Source organism: Rhipicephalus microplus, chromosome 2, assembly GCF_043290135.1.
Source record: "Rhipicephalus microplus isolate Deutch F79 chromosome 2, USDA_Rmic, whole genome shotgun sequence".
NCBI lineage: Eukaryota > Metazoa > Arthropoda > Arachnida > Ixodida > Ixodidae > Rhipicephalus > Rhipicephalus microplus.
This window is the reverse complement of record NC_134701.1, coordinates 278416167-278436031: the sequence shown is the minus strand read 5'-3', so window position 1 is coordinate 278436031 and position 19865 is coordinate 278416167. Positions and strand designations below refer to the sequence as shown.

Below are 19865 nucleotides of genomic sequence, written 5' to 3'. Positions count from 1 at the left end.
AAAGGCCCTTTCTTGTTGTTCCAAGCGTGCCCGAAGCTCGGAAAGTGCTAAGCTATAGAATTAATTAGCTCGGGCAAATAAAGGCAACGCTTTACGACGAGGCTTGTACTCCAGAGTGTCAGGTTTCACAATACACTGCATACATTCTGCGAGCGCGTCTGAATGCCGAGAGCAAATTACCACGTTGCAAATGATAATGTTTGTCCACATATATACATACCACGTTGCTTGGGGAGTTGAATACCGGATAACTTGTTCACTCAATGACAGCCAGCGTGGTTTTGGGGGTCTTGCAGTTCGTTGCGCAAATTGTCGGTGACGCACAAGAGAGAGAGAGAGAGAGAGAGAGACAAATAGAGAGGAAACGCAGGGAGGTTAACCAAGCTTGGCTCAGTTGGCTACCCGACACTTGGGAACTTAACTGTGCAGCATTTCGGGCCCGGAGAATACGTTTCTGAGCAATTTGCCGACCCTGTGCCTACGCTAATACCAACTTCAGAATGAAAACAAAATTCGGCGTAATATAATGAAATACAGGCATCGCGTATATGCCGCTGTCTGGTAAGACTGACAATAGGTGAGGTGGTACGGATGCATTATTAAGAAAACGCCATGACCGAAAAAAAATTGAGAATAATTTTGCCACACGAGCACAGACGCCGACTCACAACTAAGTTGTGATTGAGCGTTTATGTACGAGTAATGAAAGCGTTTTTTATTTATTTATTTTTTCGTCATACCGCTCTGCTAATAATGTCAGGTAGGTTCCTAACGGAAGTTTCTCGGTGCTCTGCGTAACCCAGAAAATATATCCCATCTCACTCGGCCGGGCGGCCATCACTGCTTGATTATTTTTCGCCAATGCGCCGCCGGGAAGACCCGTCGAGTACTGGTCGCAGTCTGGAAGAGAGGTCGCAACCTTTGCTTAATGCAAATATGACAGACGTCAATTTTCATTACTGCCGTGTATACCCTCGCGGAGACGGGAACACCCACGCGCATGCCTGGTCTGCGCGACCTCTTCGTTCGACCTGAAATGTAATTTCATGTTTTAGCGCTCGAGGAATCGAATGGAACGTCTGCTCGTGCTATTTCTGGCGATGTATATTTAACGCGTGATGACTTTGATAGCAACAATATGCGCGTTTCGACGTTTCTTAAAGCTAGAGGGAAGGGGGGGGGGTAAACAACAAGAGGGAAGGCAGGGAGGTTAACCAGGCACGTGCCCGGTTTGCTACCCTACGCTGAGGGAATAGGAAGGGGGCATAAAGATGAGAGAGAGAGGAAAGAGAAGAAAAAGAGAGAGAGAGAGAGAAAAAAAGGAGGATTGTCAGTCAATCGGCTGGCGCGTATGCAGCGGTGGCACTACACAAAAGTTAAAGGTGGTCACGTAGACCTGTAGTCCTCAAAAAGCACAAGACAGCTTTGACTGCTTTTTGAGCCGACGAAAGGCGATGGCGGTGTTCCAGTAGCGTCTGCACAGAGAGTGGCCGATCGTCCAATTGTCGCAATGCGTCCGAAAGCTTCTGTCTTTTAGAGACGTCTGCTGCACCAAAGAAGACATCGACCATCTGATATGCCATTGCCCTCTTAAAGCTAAGTAGCGCATTAGAGGAAGGGACCACATTTGGTTGAGAAGAACTTATGCCGTCACTTCTGTTTCGCGCAATCGTCCTTTTCATCACTTTTACGAGGTTTTTCACCGTGAGGTTGAGAAGTTAACAAGAATGAGGGAGAGCGAACGGTTTAAAAAGCGTATAGCTAATCCGATCTTAATGTCCGGTCTGCTACCCCGCTCCTGGGGAGAAGAAATGTGCGCACAAAAGACGAACGAAAGGGCGAGTATTATCAGTGAGTCGTCATTATGGATAAACAAATTATGTGCATGATGACTGCCAGTTGGGCATGTTGGCATAAGTTCATGATGAATCAAGCGCCGATAAGTACGCACACTCAGAAAGAACACAAAACGAGCGCTCTTTCGGCGTCCTTTATGAGTGTTCGTACTAATTCGCACTTGTTTCATCATGATCGAATAATACAATTTTAATGGGCCAACAATGCGTACTGCACTACACGGGACGGCTTTTTGCTCTCCCATAGTGGAGTACATCGTACTTCAAATCGTTAACAACTTTTTCTAAACACAGTCGCTCCGTCGATGTCGCAGTCCGATGTATTCGGACTGTGACGGGACGGCTTTAAGCTCTCCCATAGTAGAGTACCAAGTGCTCTAAATCGTTAACCTATTTTTCTAAACACCCACTGAATTGATCGTACATATATGCTGCGCATGTTGTTTTGTGCTTACATTCGCTGATGTACCACTCAGAATACCAGTCAGTCGTAGCCTTATGGGTTCATATATTTCGTCGCCACAGCCACTCGCTATACTGTACATCTGGTGATGCTCTGTTGTCGGCGGAACACGCACGGCTGTCATTCAGGGTCATTACGAAAGCGTGCCTCTTGTGTTCGTCTGATGACGAGTTCGCAACGCAATCACAGCGGAAGCGAACATGACCCATAGCAGCCACGCAGCCGTTAACGAAGCGACGGTGGTTGTTTTTTTTTTAACTATAAATAGCAATCACAAAGGCCGCGCTTTTGTAACGCTCGAACATCACCCACCGCTCCTCGCTCTGGTGAGCCTGCAGCTTCCGGTGTGTGCGCACATAACATTCACGTGCGCTCACGCACGCATGAGTGGAGCGTCGTCGTAAACACGGTTGCCTGTTTCGCGTCCGCTTGATGGCCGCGTGTAAAAAGCTCCGGGCTTCTTTACAGCCTCCGGGCCGCACGCATGATTAGTTCGCGAACGTAATAGCATTGTGAAAGGCTGACGTACGTTTGCCTAAACCATGTGACCTGTACTGCGTATCATGAAACGGTCAGACTAAATCGCCATGTCGATTCGATGACAACAGCTTGTCAATAAGTTGTGAGCCTTCAGCCGCATTCGACCTGTCTTTAGCTGCGTTTTACCTTCAAACACCGAGTCCTAGAATGAACATTCTGGTGCCCATATGTTTGTAGAATTTGCAGCAAAAGCTTTCCAGCTATAGTCTCACGGAGACACATAGGTAAGCTCTGCCGCAGTGCAATGTATTATGCAGTGAAGCAAACAAAGAAATTGGAAGGAGCTGTCGTCACGGGGCATAATGTGCTTCACCCCCACCACCACCACCACCACCACCCCCACCACCACCACCACCACCACCACCACACACACACACACACACACACACACACACACACACACACACACACACACACACACACACACACACACACACACACACGCACACACACGCACACACACACACACACACACCAAAGAAAAAGTTTTTTCCGGACTTTAAATAAAGTTTTAATTCATTTTCAAGGATGGGTTTTGTGGATCTCCAAAAACGGCTTCGCAGATTCACTGGGATTCGTGGACCTCCATTTGAGAACCACTGCACTAGTTCAATCAATTACGAGCACCAGGATCGTAGCGAAAAATTTTCTTCGGGGGGCGGGGGGATGCACTTGTTTAAGGCAGAACATATTTATATTATTTGTCCGCGGTAAAACACCCCGTTCATCCAAATTTTGAGGAGGGGAGGGAGGCCGGGCCCCTATATGATGCACACGTTTTTAGGCTAACCTGGATTGCAGGAACGGCAGTCATGAAAGAAGTAGACACATTACCAAGTTTGTTATTTTCTCGTGAAGTACGCATACACTCTTAAGGAGAAGTAGTGGTACTTACTGACCTTGAGGTAGTAAGACTATCTAAAATTATTTACTACGCACGAAGTAACAAAACGTGTATACTGCAAAGTTAGTTACCTTACTTACAGGACACTTACTACTTAGGGCTACTACCTACAGAGATGTAGTAATACAAAGTTCAAACTTTACTGCGCTTACAAGTTGAAATGAGCCTTTGTCTAAAAGGTTTTCTTCCGAAGCCTCAACATCTAGGCACGTTTTATTAGAGATCAAGTCATTGACTTTTCTCGATAGGTTATATTCGCCGGGAATAGCGATCTTTTACTTTATAATTAACTGTGTGTCTATGTTTCTATGTTGAAGCCCATTGCAAAACCTTTGTTTGTTTGTTTTTGTCTCACATATGTATCGACTAGAGCAACGGTTCTATACCGTGACCCCAGCAAAAGACCAGGATAGGTCCTACGAGGAGCTTCGCCCCTAAATGTTAGTGGCATCCTCTCGAATCGTCGCCTCTCTGAAATACTGCCCCTGGCATACACACTCGTAGTGAGACATCGTCACTCGCTCACGTTCGCTCGCAATCATCGCTATTCACTAGCATTCGCACTATATGGCATGATGTTACAGTACTCGCCTGCCCCTACTCGCGCTCACTGCTTGCTCCCTGGAATGAGTCTTCACGAATGAGTCTTCACGAATGAGTCTTCACGAATGAGTCTTCACGTCTCCCTGGAATGAGTCTTCACTCGTGAATGTATGCGCCTGTAGCTTCCCTGGCGCTCAATGCAAGTCTTCATAAGACTTCGAACTAGTACCGCGAGTGAGAGAAACCGTTAAAAAAGTGATCAGCATCCCCCGCTTAAAAGGAAAGCAAAACGTTATTTCGCGCGGCCCCCGATGCTCGTCCAGGCAGCTCTACAGGCGACGCGCATTGGTATGCACCGCGTCTCGGGGTCGCAGACCGATGGACGCCGACTCGGGGTCGGTGGGGCTTCGGCCTGTAAGCCCACTTACAAAATAATCGCCCCCGATCCCTGCGCAACCGACGGCGCATAGATCAGCAACTCCCCCGCTCAGACGCCCGAACCGCGGTGGCTTCCTCCCGTTGCGTCTGGGCGGGGGCTGAAGACACGTCATTGGCTGCACATGACGTCATCACGTGCTTAGTTGAGCGTAAAAGGCTTCCTTTTCTCTCATCGGGCTTCCGATACTCGATATGAGATTCCCTAATGCGCAACGGTACGCTTGGCTTGCTTCCAATCTCGGATATATAGCTAGAAGTTTGTGCGCGGCTAGGGACGTACAGACCAGGAAGATGCCCGTACTCGCGATTCTTCTTTCGTGTACGAAGATTCGCGAGACGATGGCCCAAACAGGATGAAATCCCGTATTCACCAATAACTGTTGTGCTAGAAACGTTCGTTTACGAGCGAATAGGCAAATCGTATCATAGTGAGAGAACGAAGGAAATGCTGGAAGCTTAACTATAGACCGGCCATGGCAAAGCCTTATCCTGTTGGCTGTGCTATGCCCTATACACGGGGGAAGGGGGGGGGGTTATGGTAAAAAAGAGAAAGACATATGAAAGAAAAGATAAGGTATGAGTGTAATATTTAAAAGCATGGTGCAGCGTCGGTACGCTCCAGTGTTGCAAAGGGCTCGTACGTATTTCTGGGTTTATGAGCTGCTGAGCCATGTGCTCCCGATGTCCTTTTTTCTGCGGAAGACCGATCACCAAATATATAAACTCTGGACATACTGGAGAGTCTAGTCTACAGCGTTGTTTATCGAAGTGGCAACAATGTGAAAAAAGCTTTGTAAGTTCGGAGCCTGTGCACTGCGTTATACAAGTTCAAACGAGTACTCTGAACCTATGTGCAAAGCTTCGTAATACGTGTGCGCTCTTCAACGCAATTGAATGTCAAGATTACGGCAGTCGTCCGTGTAGGCACGGCTCTCAACAACCTGATGTGTGCCTAACACCAAATCGCAAACATTGGTGAGCTCTGAGCTCTCTTTTGTGTGTTGTTCAGAAGAAAACAATGGCTATGGTTTCCGTATATATAAGGGTAAGGGAACATTCATTGCAGAAGTCTCAAGCAGTGCTGGTAAGAGGTCACAACTGCGGCCATATAGAGATGCAAATACGGCAGCCGTGACCGATTATGCTTGTGTATTCACAGCTTTCTATATATCCTCGAGGCCAACACGCGGAAGACGATCTTGTGACTTGAAAGGCGATAATCATGCCGCATTGGTAGACTGATAGATCTACGTTGCTGGATGCATTGTTAGATAATTGATGGATGTGGCGCATAGACAAAGAAAAGGGGAGGACCTTAGATGTAGCGCAAGTAAATGACTGCTGTTCTGGAGCTGCTGTAGGTTACGGCATGCTCATAGCGGCTGACTTTATTGTTTCCCCAGGCAAGCAAGAGTGAGTAATTACTTGAACAGGTAGGTTAACTGCCAGAAACAGGTCTGCACAAAGGGCTATTTGTGGAGCCAGATGCGAATTGGGGCTTCCAGTGATCGAGAGAAGCACGCATTAGCGATTTGTGGTAGACTCCTGCCACTCAAGCTTTGACCGACTATATAATGTCTCCAGTCTGTAGGAAATCGATATTGGAGACATTACAAGGCGATTGCGACAGTGTCTTGTTGGAGGTGCCGAACAATCTTGATCTGCCAAAGGAAATTGATTGCTTGATTGATTAATTAATTGATTGATTAGCTACTTTCGCCTGATATGCACTCTCTATACACACAATGACACCGGCGCGAAAGTCCATTCTGCCGCGCTACTCGAAGAGTAATTGCAATACGTTGACGAAATTAATTTCACGGATAAATGGACCTAACAAGAAATTTGCGTTGCGAAGATACAACGAAAAAAGTACTCAACAAGAGTTTGTCGTTCTAACATAGTGTGGTGCGCACAATTCTTTCACTATGCAGCCAGACCAATTGGCACGCCTTCCCGTTCCCGTCTTATTGAGATGAAAGAATGTCGAAACAATGGCGTGTTTGTGTCTTAGTGTTGGAAAGAAAGAATATATATTTTTCTCACCGAGCGATTTTACGGCAACGATGGTTTACTAGACGTTCTCTCGCTTTGTCTAGTATTTCATTAATTAAACGAAATATTTTAACTTGCGCTACATCGAAGAAAATACCAGAATACCAAACAGCACTTTAAATACCGCAGACCACCACTGATCCATATGGCAGACTCTTAGCGTGAACATGTCCCTCATTCAGTTCCAGCAACCGCCGGCGTTCGGCCGAGGTGTTTACATCCACGACAGCAATTTGCGCCATTTGATTCCGCGTGAGCGAAACGTATAGTAGCGCGTCACGCGTATCGACTTCAGCGTAGCCGCACGCGTCCAATTCAAGGCCAATGACATGACAATAGCGTCGAAATTGAGAGTCGCGTAGCAACGCCGAAGCGAACACAATTGATCGCTCGCCGGCCTCTCTTCCCTTCTGAGTCTGCCGGGAGAGCGAAAAAAAAAAAGAAAAACGAAGTCTAGCCCCACCCACGCCGACTGACGTTACACGCAAAGTTCGTTGAACCATGAGGCACACCACGACGACGCTGTTTTGATTATGTCCTTTTTCTCCCCCTGGAGTTAGGGCTGTCTGCGTTCGTCAACCGGGACCGTCCTACGCAAGCGTCGCGAATCGGCACGTATAATATGCGGTCGCGGACCAGCCTGGGTGGGTCCGGCTGGTGCGGCCAGTTCTTGTCTCGAAACGGCACCTTTATAACGGGCACTTTTCTGCGTGATATCACTTCCCTGCTCTCATCCGCGATCACTGTATGTGGCAAAAATAAAGCTAATCTAAAAACAGCGATTCATTGAGGTGCGACGGCGAAGACGTGAACGAAAAAAAAAAAACTATGTTGGAACGTTGCACGTGTATTTCTTACACTAGGAGAGAACGGATAGTGTTCGTGATGTATTAACGCCTCGTTCAACTATAACCTCTCTGTTGTTTTGTTATTTTTAAATATATTTAACTTTCAAAAGTGTGAACGTTGCAGTCATTGTTGATGATAATTACACTGAGCTGTGCTGATGTTTGCAGATTAATACCGAAATCCATGCCTTTCGTATCCGGGTTCCCTGCGTACCAGCTTGAAAGCGGCGCATAGCGGCCGTGCCTTATTGAGGAGAGCGTGCTAAGCAAGTAGATGCGCGATCTGAACGGAAATACCTATCAATATCAAGCACTTAATGTGCAGATTGGAATAACACAAGAGGTCGACATGTCCCGATTTTATCTACCACGCTATGCCTGCCGTCCTTGCTAGTAATTCTGGTCGCTTTAGTTCATTGCACTTGCGGCTATGTGCGCGCGCCTATTCACTTTTTGTTGACGGTAGATTAAAACACTGTGGCACATGTTCCAGTTTATCTTGAGGTCTTTGATATTTGCATCTCATGGCATGCAGCCTAACGAGAGGCACCAACCTTTAAGGGAAAAAAATTAATGAAAAATAGTGTTAGGCCTGTATATTTAATGAAAAAGAAAACAGCGTTAGACAGTTTACCGTCAGCTGCCATCTTCCGTCACGCATATGCACTGTTCTTTTTGAGAAAATTCCTCGTGATTGAAACAGCAACGGAAGACGATAGTTATAGCGCGAGAACAAAACGATGACACAGAGACAAGAAGAACACGAAAGACACAGTTCCTTCTTGTCTCTGTGTCGTCGTTTTGTTCTCGCGCTATAACTATCGTCATGCCATACCAACTAGCCCAAGCTGCCACGCTTCTAAGCAACGAAAGACTTGCTCGTTCAGCTGTTGAACACGATTGTGTATCAAAGCATATATATAGTGTCCAACCTGGCATCCTACAGCGTCAAATACGCGACTGCATGTGACACCACTTTGTTTTTCTCCTTAGTAGTTTCGCAATGTTGTAGTGCGTATTGAGGACCCGGATTTTGTTGTGGCTTAGGTATTAACAGACTGTCTACGGGTGACATATTGAACGCCAGGAACGGCGCCACCTTCCTGCTTTGGTTTAAGCGTTCATTTCACGTTTCCTCGGGGCGCGCTTCCGCACTCTGACAGGCCTGGTTCGGTCTACTCGCAGCAGCAAACACGTTCGCATGGAGGAACATTTAGCTCGAGGCCGTAACACAGCCCCTCTCTTCGAGTCAGCCGATCTTCGTCTTGAATGACGACCGATGGGGAAGGAAGGCGGCTCGGATCAGCGAGTCTCGCTCAACATAGCCGGCGAGAAGAACAAACAAAGCCCGGGTGCAGTCCAAGAGCTTTGAGTTTGCCGACGCCGATGAGGAGGCTATTGGCGAGATTGGGTTTAACGCTGGTACGTTCAGTCAACGCGGTTGGCGGCTCAGTCTTGCATCCTTTGGGGTAGCCGAGATTGGGAAGAGGCTTTTCGCCTCTGTTCCTTTGCCTCATCCCCCTCTTTCTTCTTCCTCCCCGTCCCGTTGTGGCCCCCACCCCGACACCCATGACGCGGAAACTTGCAGCGCTGGGGCGAAAATACGACGAACGCGACTGCACTTTGAGTACCCTCCTCCACCACGCCTGTTCTTGAGTCACACAAGAGGAAATCGACTCAGCAGAAAGCTTTCGTTGGGGTGCGCTCTCGGATGGATGGTCTTCAGTTCCACGCGTTGGGGTCGCTCTGATCGGCTAAACCGCCGAGAAAGTTTCTTTCCGAACTGACTGGCCATGGAAGCTGGCTTGTCCTTGCGAGCGTGTCGTCATCCTGAGGAGTGCTTAGCCGAGCCATTGTTTACGCATTAGTGACGACTAGACCCAACAATATTAGAAGAAACTTGGCAAGACGAGAGCTTTAAAAACATCGGGTTCCCCTTCCGCGCCACAAGTTCAGTGGATTATGGTGATTAGTTAGCGACGATATACTCTTGCTTTTGAACAGAATGCCTTGAACTCGTTACGTGGCTTCGAAAAACAGCCAGAGAAAGAGCGCTCAACCGCGGCTTATTACCGGGGAGAAGGACAACGGCGTATGTGCCTGAATCGTTAACCAAAACTTAAACACCGCTTTGGTCCGACAGCTGACGCGACACGCCCTTGTAAGAGCCTACTTCTGTGAGAGCTACGATTGTTTTTCTTTCGTTTCTTTAACGCAGAAACGTTTCACGGAGGCCTTCCAAGTAACTTCCTGTAAAACGGCTGCTAAGGAAGAGTATGACACAGACCGTTCGCATGCAATTCAAAACCAAGCTTTCTTTTGTTTTTGTTTTTTTTGCGATATGGTGAACAACTAAGGGACCGTCATGCAGCTGGTGATGTATTTTCTAAAAGCGTTAACACGTATGTACTTCGTGGTTGGCTACATCCTCCCAGGACGCGCCGATGATGTCTTGAAGAAAAAACAAAAAAGAAAGATGGCGTCTTGTGTTGAAGACACTGCTAACTGTCGCACCCTACAAAGAAATCAGATCAGATTGGTGGTCCTTGCAAAAAAAAAAAAACAAACACGGCGCCCTCGACGTAATCATACCGTGCACGTGTCGTGAGCATGGCGCACGCAAGGCTGTTGGAAATTGTGCCGCTTTTCCAGCAATTATTTCTGCTGCAGTCACCATTTCACGCTCGCTCGCCAGCGTGGAACGCCGAGCCCTTTACTCCTATATACAGTCGGGGGCAGAGCGTTTTGTCATCATTACGCCGTGATGCAAGCGCCCAGGCATTCTGCTCCCGTCTGGGCACCGGCTTGAAGAGCGCGTTCGTGTATACGGTAAACGCTGGGCTGACAGAGTGCTTCGGTCACGGTTAGCAGCATGCAGAGCTGTCTCTTCATACCGCACGCAAAGCAGGACGTTGTCGCCGTTAGCACCTCCTGCGAACGCGATTTACTATAACGTTTATAAACCTTGATGAGCTTATAGTTAAGACCGTCGCTAAACAGGGTACAGGCGGGCTTCGAGGGGCTGTGACGCGTCGTCCAAGGGGTGAAGCTTACTACTCTGCCTGGAGGACTACCAGTCCGTTGCGTCGGACCCGGTATAGTCAAGACCGGACCAGGCTGTTTAGCACCTCCTGCGAACGCGCTTGACTATAACGTTTATAAACCTTGCTGAGCTTATAGTTAAGACCGGACCAGACTATGCGATGACGCATGCGTTACACCTTCCGCTGTGCAGCGAGGCGGGACCGTGTAAATAGCCGTTGACGCGAGCTCTCCGCGGCCTTAGACAATAGTTTATACACATGGTAAGCCGAAACACTCCTGAAGGCTTAAAAGTCAAATTGCGCGTGAAATGATAAAGAACTCGCACATAAGCACTCGTTTGCTCGTGTTACCGAGTTGCCTGTCCGGCGCATGCGCAGAAAAGACTCGCAACATTCTCACGTCAGTGAGGTCCGAATTTTAATGCATACAGACATTGAATCGCCAATTCTGTTTCTATGTTCAAATTCCCTACATTGATTGATGATTGATATGTGGGGTTTAACGTCCCAAAACCACCATATGATTATGAGAGACGCCGTAGTGGTGGGCTCCGGAAATTTCGACCACCTGGGGTTCTTTAACGTGCACCCAAATCTGAGCACACGGGCCTACGACATTTCCGCCTCCATCGGAAATGCAGCCGCTGCAGCCGGGATTCGATCCCGCGACCTGCGGTTCAGCAGCCGAGTACCTTAGCCACTAGACCAACGCGGCGGGGCTAAAATTCCCTACAGTCGGTGCAGCTCGCTTTCCTGCGGCACCTGAATGCTCCGCATAAAACGATACACACAGCTGCAAAAGCAGTGCCCGAAATGAACATCGATCAATTCTTTCCGCTAAGCTTGACATTTTGTTACATATTTATTTCTTTTTACATTCACCAAGCTATTCGAAAAGAGCCCTATTCCGAGCGTCCTGACCACTGACGTATGATAAACCGTGGACAAACACGCAGCTGCGCACATCCGTGTTGGCTTTTGCCAGTGTTCCCCTCGCGTTCAGAGGCAAACGTTGCGAAGCTTTCGTCTGCATATAGGACGCGCCGCTCAAAGCCGCCCATTGTGCCCTTCCTTTCCGTTGAATATATAGCTGCCGGAATGCGTTAAGCGACAATTATGACCCCCCCCCCCCCCCTTCCCCTTTTGCTTATGCCGCGCCCGATGACAGCGGTTGATGAGAATAGGACGAGCCCGGATACTATAGGCACTGCGACTGCACTAATTGCGTCAGCCAGATGCCATTATACAAGAGCGCAAGCGAGTGACGGCGGGTCAGTGAACTTGGCACGTAGCCCATTCGAGTTAATTAAAGCAACCGCGGGATAAAAACGTCCAAGAGAGAAACAGGAACGAACAACGGGCCGTGCGGGTTTTGAAACATTCGTTCTTCACTGCTTCCCTTTTCCCGCGTTTGACAGTTTAACCGAGCGGCACTTGCATTGTTTTGAGGGCGCGCGCGGGATAAAAAAAAAAATGATCCACGCTGTGAAATCAGTTGGTCGGCGAAGTTGTGATGTCACGTGATTTGAAAAATTGTTGTGATGTAGTATTGAACGATTGAGCAATGCGCTACATGAAATGATTGACAGAAATGTGATTATATGGGCGTTACCTCCTGTCGCTGCTCTTCGGTAGTCCTAAATATGCGCGGCCTTCTCATAGCGTTGGCATAACACAAATGAAATCGGTGGCCAGGCGGGCTGTGTTTGCGATAAAGGGCGACGATTTGGAGTACAATGTACCCCGACCTATTGGGCGTACTCTAAAATCACAGACCTGTGATCATGCGTTTCGAAAAAAAAAAATCAGAGAGAAGTACGATTAGCAATAAGCTGATAATTCGCAAACGCATGCGACGGACGTTTGGGACATTGATACGATTGATAACTGAGGTATACTGTTGGGCTCGTATCTTTACGTTACTCGTTTCAGGTGGAAATCTGTAATGTAATGGCTGATTTCTGTGGAGCTATCGTCAACAATAATAGGCTGAATTTAGCAATCTCATCGGCAATATGTATCTTTTGTTTTTTTTTAATCTGGCACTATATCGTGTGTAGTTTTGATAGAGATACTGACTGTTCGCTTCAGTTCGTGGAAGTATTTTCTGTCAGTATCTACGGACGCGAATGAATCCGGGCATCCGAGCTGCAAACAGCTTCGCCGTAAGCGGCAACACGTACACGGCATGTCGTTGTACGAGCAGGTGGTATGCACCGTCCCCCCCTCCCCCTAAAATTTTTTTGGAAAGAGAGATATGGGAATAAGAGAGCCAGGCATCGTGTGTGATTTGTAGTGTTTCAAATACTACAGTGTCATCTTGTGGCTCTATTTGTGTGTGTGATTCGTTTTGTTTGCTAAGCGACGAGCAATAGACGGTGCATCCCTTATGGCGCTAACATATCTTGTTCGTCAAATGATCAACGAAAAAAAAAATCGGGGTAAGTGGACGGGGAAAATAATCAACAATGACATCTGCAGATTTTGAAACCTATGTTGTTCCCTATAGTCACGTGCGAATTGCTCTCCAGTCCTCATCGAAAGCGGAGGTAACCGCACCAACAGTGCGTTACGTATAAGCTCTGACCGTAATGTAACCATAGGTTCAAGCCGACCAGTATACGGTGAGCGAAGTATGCGCAATGAACTTGACACGTGGTCACACGGCAATGCCTGGCTGTGCACCCCTGTACGTTGTCTGCCACAAGCGTACACGTACGACGGGTGAGCCATCGACGCTCGGTTTCCAAACTCGCGTGCCGCGATTCCATTTCGGGGGGAGAGGGACAGACAACGCCCCGAACAGGCACAGCTTCGCCACTCTCGCCACAGTCATGCGTGCCTATTTTATATACGAGACGCACAGACCGTACTACACACACCACGCACACCTGGATGGTTTCGCGGCGCTCAAAAAGCTTGCACGGTAAAGGGGAAAGAAAAAGGTCGAGTGAGTGTGCGTGTAGGCTATACGGTGCCGAAAGTGGTGAGGGCGACGTTACAGGCGACAGGATGTGACGTCACCAGTCGAGATCGAGTGTGCCACTCTGCCAGACAGTTTCGCCTCCCTGGTCAGTCAACCAGCAACTGCTCGTTCCGGTGGGCGGCTTTTCAGAATCCAGGAGAGTCTCCTCTCTCTCCCCTTTCACCTGACGTCACCCACCGACACGTGACGGCCGCTGGGGCGCCGGCCGCCATTACTCTCCTCCTCTATTTTTCTTCTTTTCCGCCGCCGACACACAACAGCAGCGTCGGGGAACGAGTTTTTTTTTTTTTTTTTTCGCCGTCCACAGACAGGAGGGCATTACTACGCGAGCGAGGGACGAGAGGCGTACAGGCCGCCGAAGCTAGCGCACGCACTACAGCCGTCTCGGAGCGCCCGGGCCGCACACCAAGTATCTGTCATCCACCACTGCGCCATGGCCACGAACCACATCAGGTACGAAGCCCGATCTTTTGGACATTCCTCGTCTAGCGCGGCCGGCCGCGTACTCTTGTCACGGCGGCTTGATACGCTTCTCGCCGAGACGCGAATTGAAGCCGGGGCGGGTAGTGCTCCTTTTATGGCCGCTTCGAGGCGTTCCTTGACTCGACAAGCTACCTACATGAGCGGTCTTTTTCCGGGGGCGCAATTTCGTACACTTACCATGAACTAGTTTATCCAGCCGTCTTGTGTCTGTGTTGGCCCAGTTACACTAAGTGGCGCGGTCAAAACATTTCTTCGACTGCCGGCTTTGCCTTGTCGCAAACTGTCCTGGCACGGCTGAAGCATGTGCCGTGCGTGGGACACCTGCAGGACGTTTCGGCAGCAGTTTAAAAGTCGCCGTATACGCATGCCGTGTGGCCGGTTTGACTGAAACACGGCGGCTTCAGAGCACGCCGTGCCGTGTCACGAGATACGCGTTCGCACGATCTAAGTGTCATGTTTGAGATAAAACAGACAAGTCCGGATTCGACTCGCGTGTGTTTTGACTTCAGTTGCCACAAGAAGGGGGCGCGTAGTGCCACGAGCTACACCACTATGTACTTAAGATATGTAAGGCACACAGTTTCTGGTAGAGGGCTCACTACTATACCCTGTAATTTCGGTTTTGAAAGTTATTGTTATGTTTGATCTAACCGCCAATGACAGCGCATATATATACATTTTTTTTTCTCATTCAACACAGGAGTATAAGCAGTGTGCACTGCTGTGACTATGGTTGTACTACAGCGAGCTGTGGTTTAATCACGTGTTGCTGCACGACACTTGGAGTACCAATCGTGCTTCTGGTGAACTATGCGGTTATTTCTTCCCGTTTACTGACATGATTCATTTGTTGTTCAGGGCTGAGAAGTGCGTCAACGTTCCGCGCGATAAGTAGCGCTCCCACTTCACTGCAGATATTGAAAAAAAAAGAAAAGAAAACTCTCGACACCCGCGCTTTCCGGTGACCTTGACGCATGCATCTAAACACAATCTAGGGCCTTGTCTTCAAGCTACGCCCGCGCCGTGCAGCCAAACGGGTTATCGGCATTTACGCGGAGGCGATTCTCGTTTACAAAAACGCCCTTCCTTTCGTTCTCTGAAGTTACATTGATGCCTGCTTAGCATGCGGCCAGAAAATCATTTTTTTTTTTGTTTCTTGCTCTTGATAGTCTTCGTCAGTAACGGAATTATATTGAGCAGAAATCTTGTATCTGTGTAAATCTTCGAATTTAACAACTTTCGTGGTGGTGAAGAAAGAAGCTGCCTTGTTTAAATTCCAACAAAAAACTATGTTGTCAGAACAATTCAAGAGAACTTATATCACGTTTGCGAACATTTCAGTGAAGGTTACCCATGATAAATGAGGGAACATTAGTGTATCGCCTCCTTGCCAACCCCCCCCCCCCCACCCCTTTTTTTTTAAATTTTGTTCCAACGTGTGTGCAATGACAAGATTCAAGCTGTAATCGTGTTACGAGAACCGCTCGAAGGGACAAAAAATGTTAACATCATGCGTGTCGAAATCACGTTGTAGATGTGAAGCATGCCGTGTCTGTGAATTAGTATTTATTTACATATAACCGAAATATTTTCTCCAAAGCGCACGCAAACCTTGTCCTTGCAACTCGTCGAATTGCGGTCGCAGTGGCCTGGAATCGAACGCGAGCCTCCGAGATTCGCAGCGCAACACCTTATGCAACATGAAGAGAATTTTTAAACGTCATTCATAGTACATTGAACTACGTCCAGCGATCTTTTTTTTTTACACATGGGAAAAGTTTTTTTTTTTTTTGGTATTAGCCTACTACGCGCATTGGCCCAAATCACGGGAAGAGTCAGGTCAGGGAGGTCCTTCCTCCCTTGTTTTAGAGATGCAGGTGGGGGGGGGGGGGGGGGAGGCGCATTCAACTTAACGCCTGTTTATCTTGTATTTAGTACTCGTGTTCAATGCACGTGTTTAGTCTGCGTGAAACTGTATTACAGTCGCAAATGCCGTTTGACCGGAGTAGGACAATGCAATTACGTGATCTGATAACTAATGCTCGCGTTTCAATTTTATTTCAAAGCACGATTTTAATTTCTCTATAAATAAAAATAAAAGCTATAATAATGAAAATAGCCGCCATAGCAAAATACGTGTCTCCTTTTGTTGTGTTTCTTTGTGAACGCCGCTGACTATACGAGAGCAATCGGGGATACTCCTCGCCACTGTTTTGCCCGAAATTCCCGTCACCGCCTGCCGCCGTTTCCCTAATAACCGTCGCGTGCGCGGACTCGGAGACGATTGTCGAGTCTTTGAACTTTATTTATTTCAACATTCGGGATGCTGAGGGCCGTGGTCAAAAATCCTCTAATGGGCTTGACTGGGACCACGACCCCTTACAAATGGGCAGCATAGGCAACACTTTTATTGCAGTGACAATGTACAAAAATTTGAGCAAGCATAAAGTATAATAAGCATAATAAAGCATAAGCATAATAAAGCATAAGCATAATAAAGCATGAAGATTGAAAAGTAATAAACTCAAAGAAATGACCGTAATTATTTCCTTACACATACGATATCAATAAGAGAGTGTAACGATGCAAGAAAAGAAGATCGCAAAGAAGTCTGAGGTATATACGCCAGGGCCCCGTCGGAAATTCCTCGAATATTCCTCGCGCTGCCAACCGTTTCGTCGGCGTGCAACCATGCCTCGTGAAGGGGCATCAAAAGTCGTCGAGCACAGCCATAGTAGGTCGTCGCGTCAGTGCGTTAGCGCCCCGCTTCTGTATTTTTTCCCCCTTCTTTCATTCTTTATGTTGGTCCAGCGCGTGCCAGCTGCGTTTGGTACACGTTAGGTTTTCCGGGTCGCGCTAACGTTTCTCGCACGAGCTTCGGTCAAGCGAAGGACGCCTCTTGTAGCGACGGTCACGAGAGAGGCCGGCCACGCTACGCAACAAAACTTGACGCTTTGATCGCACCGCGGCTTTAACATCATAGCGAGATGTGAGGAGTTGGATATGTAGCCGTGACTTTTCGGGTATTCAGTCTCATATTTACTTTGTTCGAACCTGGCTACAGCTAATTCGAACTTTGGCACTCGTTTCCCGGCTGCGGCGGCTGAATTTCCGATGGAGGCGGAAATGTTGTAGGCCCGTGTGCTCAGATTTGGGTGCACGTTAAAGAACCCCAGGTGGTCGAAATTTCCGGAGCCCTCTACTACGGCGCCTCTCATAATCATATAGTGGTTTTGGCACGTTAAACCCCACGTATCAATCAATCAATCGTAAGATAGCTTGAAACTGTCTCGATATGAATAGCTTCATAACAACTATTAGAAACTGCCTCGATATGAATAGCTTCATAACAACTATTAGTCTGTGGCGCTACTTGCAAATGTTGCCATATTAAATCCGTTTGTGGAGACTCAGCCAGACGACTGCGGTTGAGAATCGATACTGTATACAATAAGCGTCAGCGGCAATGCGCAATCTTTCTTTTTCTAAGAAAAGAAAAAAAAATTAAAGGTTAGTTAAGCCTTTTGATAGACTTGTTTGAATTTATGGTTGAAACATCAGAAATGGGAGCATCAAAAGATGCAGTGCAGCGAGGTTCGTGCAGGCAGTTGCCAGGTCACTTGCGAATTCCACTGGATAAAATATATGTAAATGAAGTCAGATCGTCTGCCAAGCACAACAGGCTTAGCATGCGTTCTCGGGGAAACGGCGAACAATTACGCAAAGAGTGCAGATCAGCACATTCTACGGGAGACATTCAGTATAAGAGCGCACCTAAGAGAGAGTGCTTCGGTCGCGAAGATAAACCTCACATGAACACGCCACGCCGGCAGCCGCCATCTTGATCCGCCGACCGCAACGATTCCCGCAGACGTTCACACTTTTGCTCGGCGCGAGATGATTTGCGGAGGCCGCCCATCTTCTTCTTTCGTTCTCTCACGTTCCGCGCACTGGGTCGCGCCGACATTTTTTTTTTTTTTTTTTTTTTTTGTTGCGCCTCGCTATAGCCTCCGCACCACTAAGCGAGCGGGTGCAATGCCCCGTGCTGTTTATAAATACGGCGGCGGCGGCTACTTGGATGTCTCGGCGGCCGTCTCGAGCCGGGAGCTGTCCCGAATAGGAAAGCCGGGCAGCGAGGACGACCGCCCGCAGAGAGTACAGACCGCGACGGGCAGATAACGGATTTTGGAAGACGCGGAGGTAGGAAGGGGACGCGGAGCGTTTGACGAGCTGCAGAGCGCTCGCGTTGCGGGCGACGCCGCCGCTTGGGTCGCCGCCAAGTCGCGCCGGCATCTTCAACGTTGTCACGCCGCCGTGGACGGCTAGGCTGGCCGCCGGCTGTGCTGGAAGTCGAGCGCATACACGTGACACTGTTTCGCCAAACTTCCGCATAACGCTTAGAAGGCATGCCAGTGAACTCGGCCGACTTTCTACATGTGTGCACATCACAAAGATCGCAGACCACACGAACCTAGATTTTCCTCGTTGCTGCGGTAGCTTAAATTGGCCATTAAAGCAGATAGTTACCCCACTTGAACACGTGACATATCAGTGCTGCATGTAACCACGTGTTCACGAAAAATTCCTCTTACAAATTCGAGGTATTGGCGTTTGTAGTGTTTCGACTTCTGTGTCCGTGCTTTGTGTTGGCAACAAGAGTTGGCAATGTATATTACCTGAATCTGAACGCTGCTACGATTTGTCGCTGTAAACGTCGCAATTTTTGTTTAGTTTCATATCGCTCACTTGCCCGAGAAATTAAGGTTTGTCACTTTTCCTCTCTAAGAAATGGTTGTATTGGTCCGTTGCATGCTTGCAACGGCACATAAACGCATGAAACCAACAGGCACACAAATCAATAAGGAAACGGCGAACAACGGATGCCAGCGCACTCGTAACAGCGTTCATTCCTTTAAGCTTTCATTAGATATACGCAATGCTCACACGGAACAGCCGCCGGCAATAACGTGGCCTCGTGTACTTTCTTCGTAAGGGCACGTTTTGAAGGTGCGCATAAATTTAGCTAAATGACATTACTCTAAAGAACAGCCGCGTGTCTAAAGGACAAAAAAACGCCGCCCGCGTATAGGTGGCGCGCGCGTCGCTCCGGTGATTCAACGAGGGGGTGCGACGTCCGAGATGAAAGGCTGCCGCCGGTGTTGTCGTTTACGTGGCGGTTCCCATTCACGCGTCAATGTCACACAAAAAGCAAAGACGAACCCCTTTTATGCAGGCGCCGAATCTGAATGTTGCGTGTCCGGTTTCGTAACGGGGCCGCAAATAAGGACATCAAAGCGCATCTGTGCTGTGAACCGGCGGAAACTATATAGTATATGCGCGAATAGGTGTTCATTTGAAATATGCCGCAGCCAGCAGCAATGTATAAAATGCCTCGGCTCTCGCCAGAAGTTTTTGCCTATTCGTGAAACTTTGTAAAACCTAAACACCCGCGCCTCGTTCGTGCACCTCTACAGTCAAACATTGTGTGAAAGAGTGCGATTTCGCCCTACGATTCAGAGATATACAATCGGTCACAGAACCTTGAGGGACACTAAATTATCGCAAATGATGAGACGCTCAAATGACCATGATTTGTTTGTGTTTGTAAAGTATATTAGCCTTTATTGGCCCAACATGGTGATTTGTTAGGTTAGGGGCGAATCCCACAATAAATTGAAATTTATGGTATAGGATCCGTCTTCCGT

The 19865-nt window shown here is 48.1% G+C and overlaps 1 protein-coding gene across 3 annotated transcripts in view; it reads left to right on the top strand.

The window, feature by feature from the left end:
- Positions 1-19865, top strand: part of Jupiter (microtubule-associated protein Jupiter) — a 72710-nt gene that overhangs the window by 10746 nt on the left and 42099 nt on the right. The window contains exon 1 of one of the 3 annotated variants that reach the window (XM_037430564.2): positions 13972-14130. The exons of the other annotated variants lie outside the window; for them this stretch is intronic. Within the exon in view, the coding sequence (XP_037286461.2) occupies positions 14111-14130 (20 nt within the window). The 5' untranslated portion in view covers positions 13972-14110. Of the gene's footprint in view, positions 1-13971; positions 14131-19865 lie in introns of those variants that run through there. 3 annotated transcript variants of the gene reach the window in all.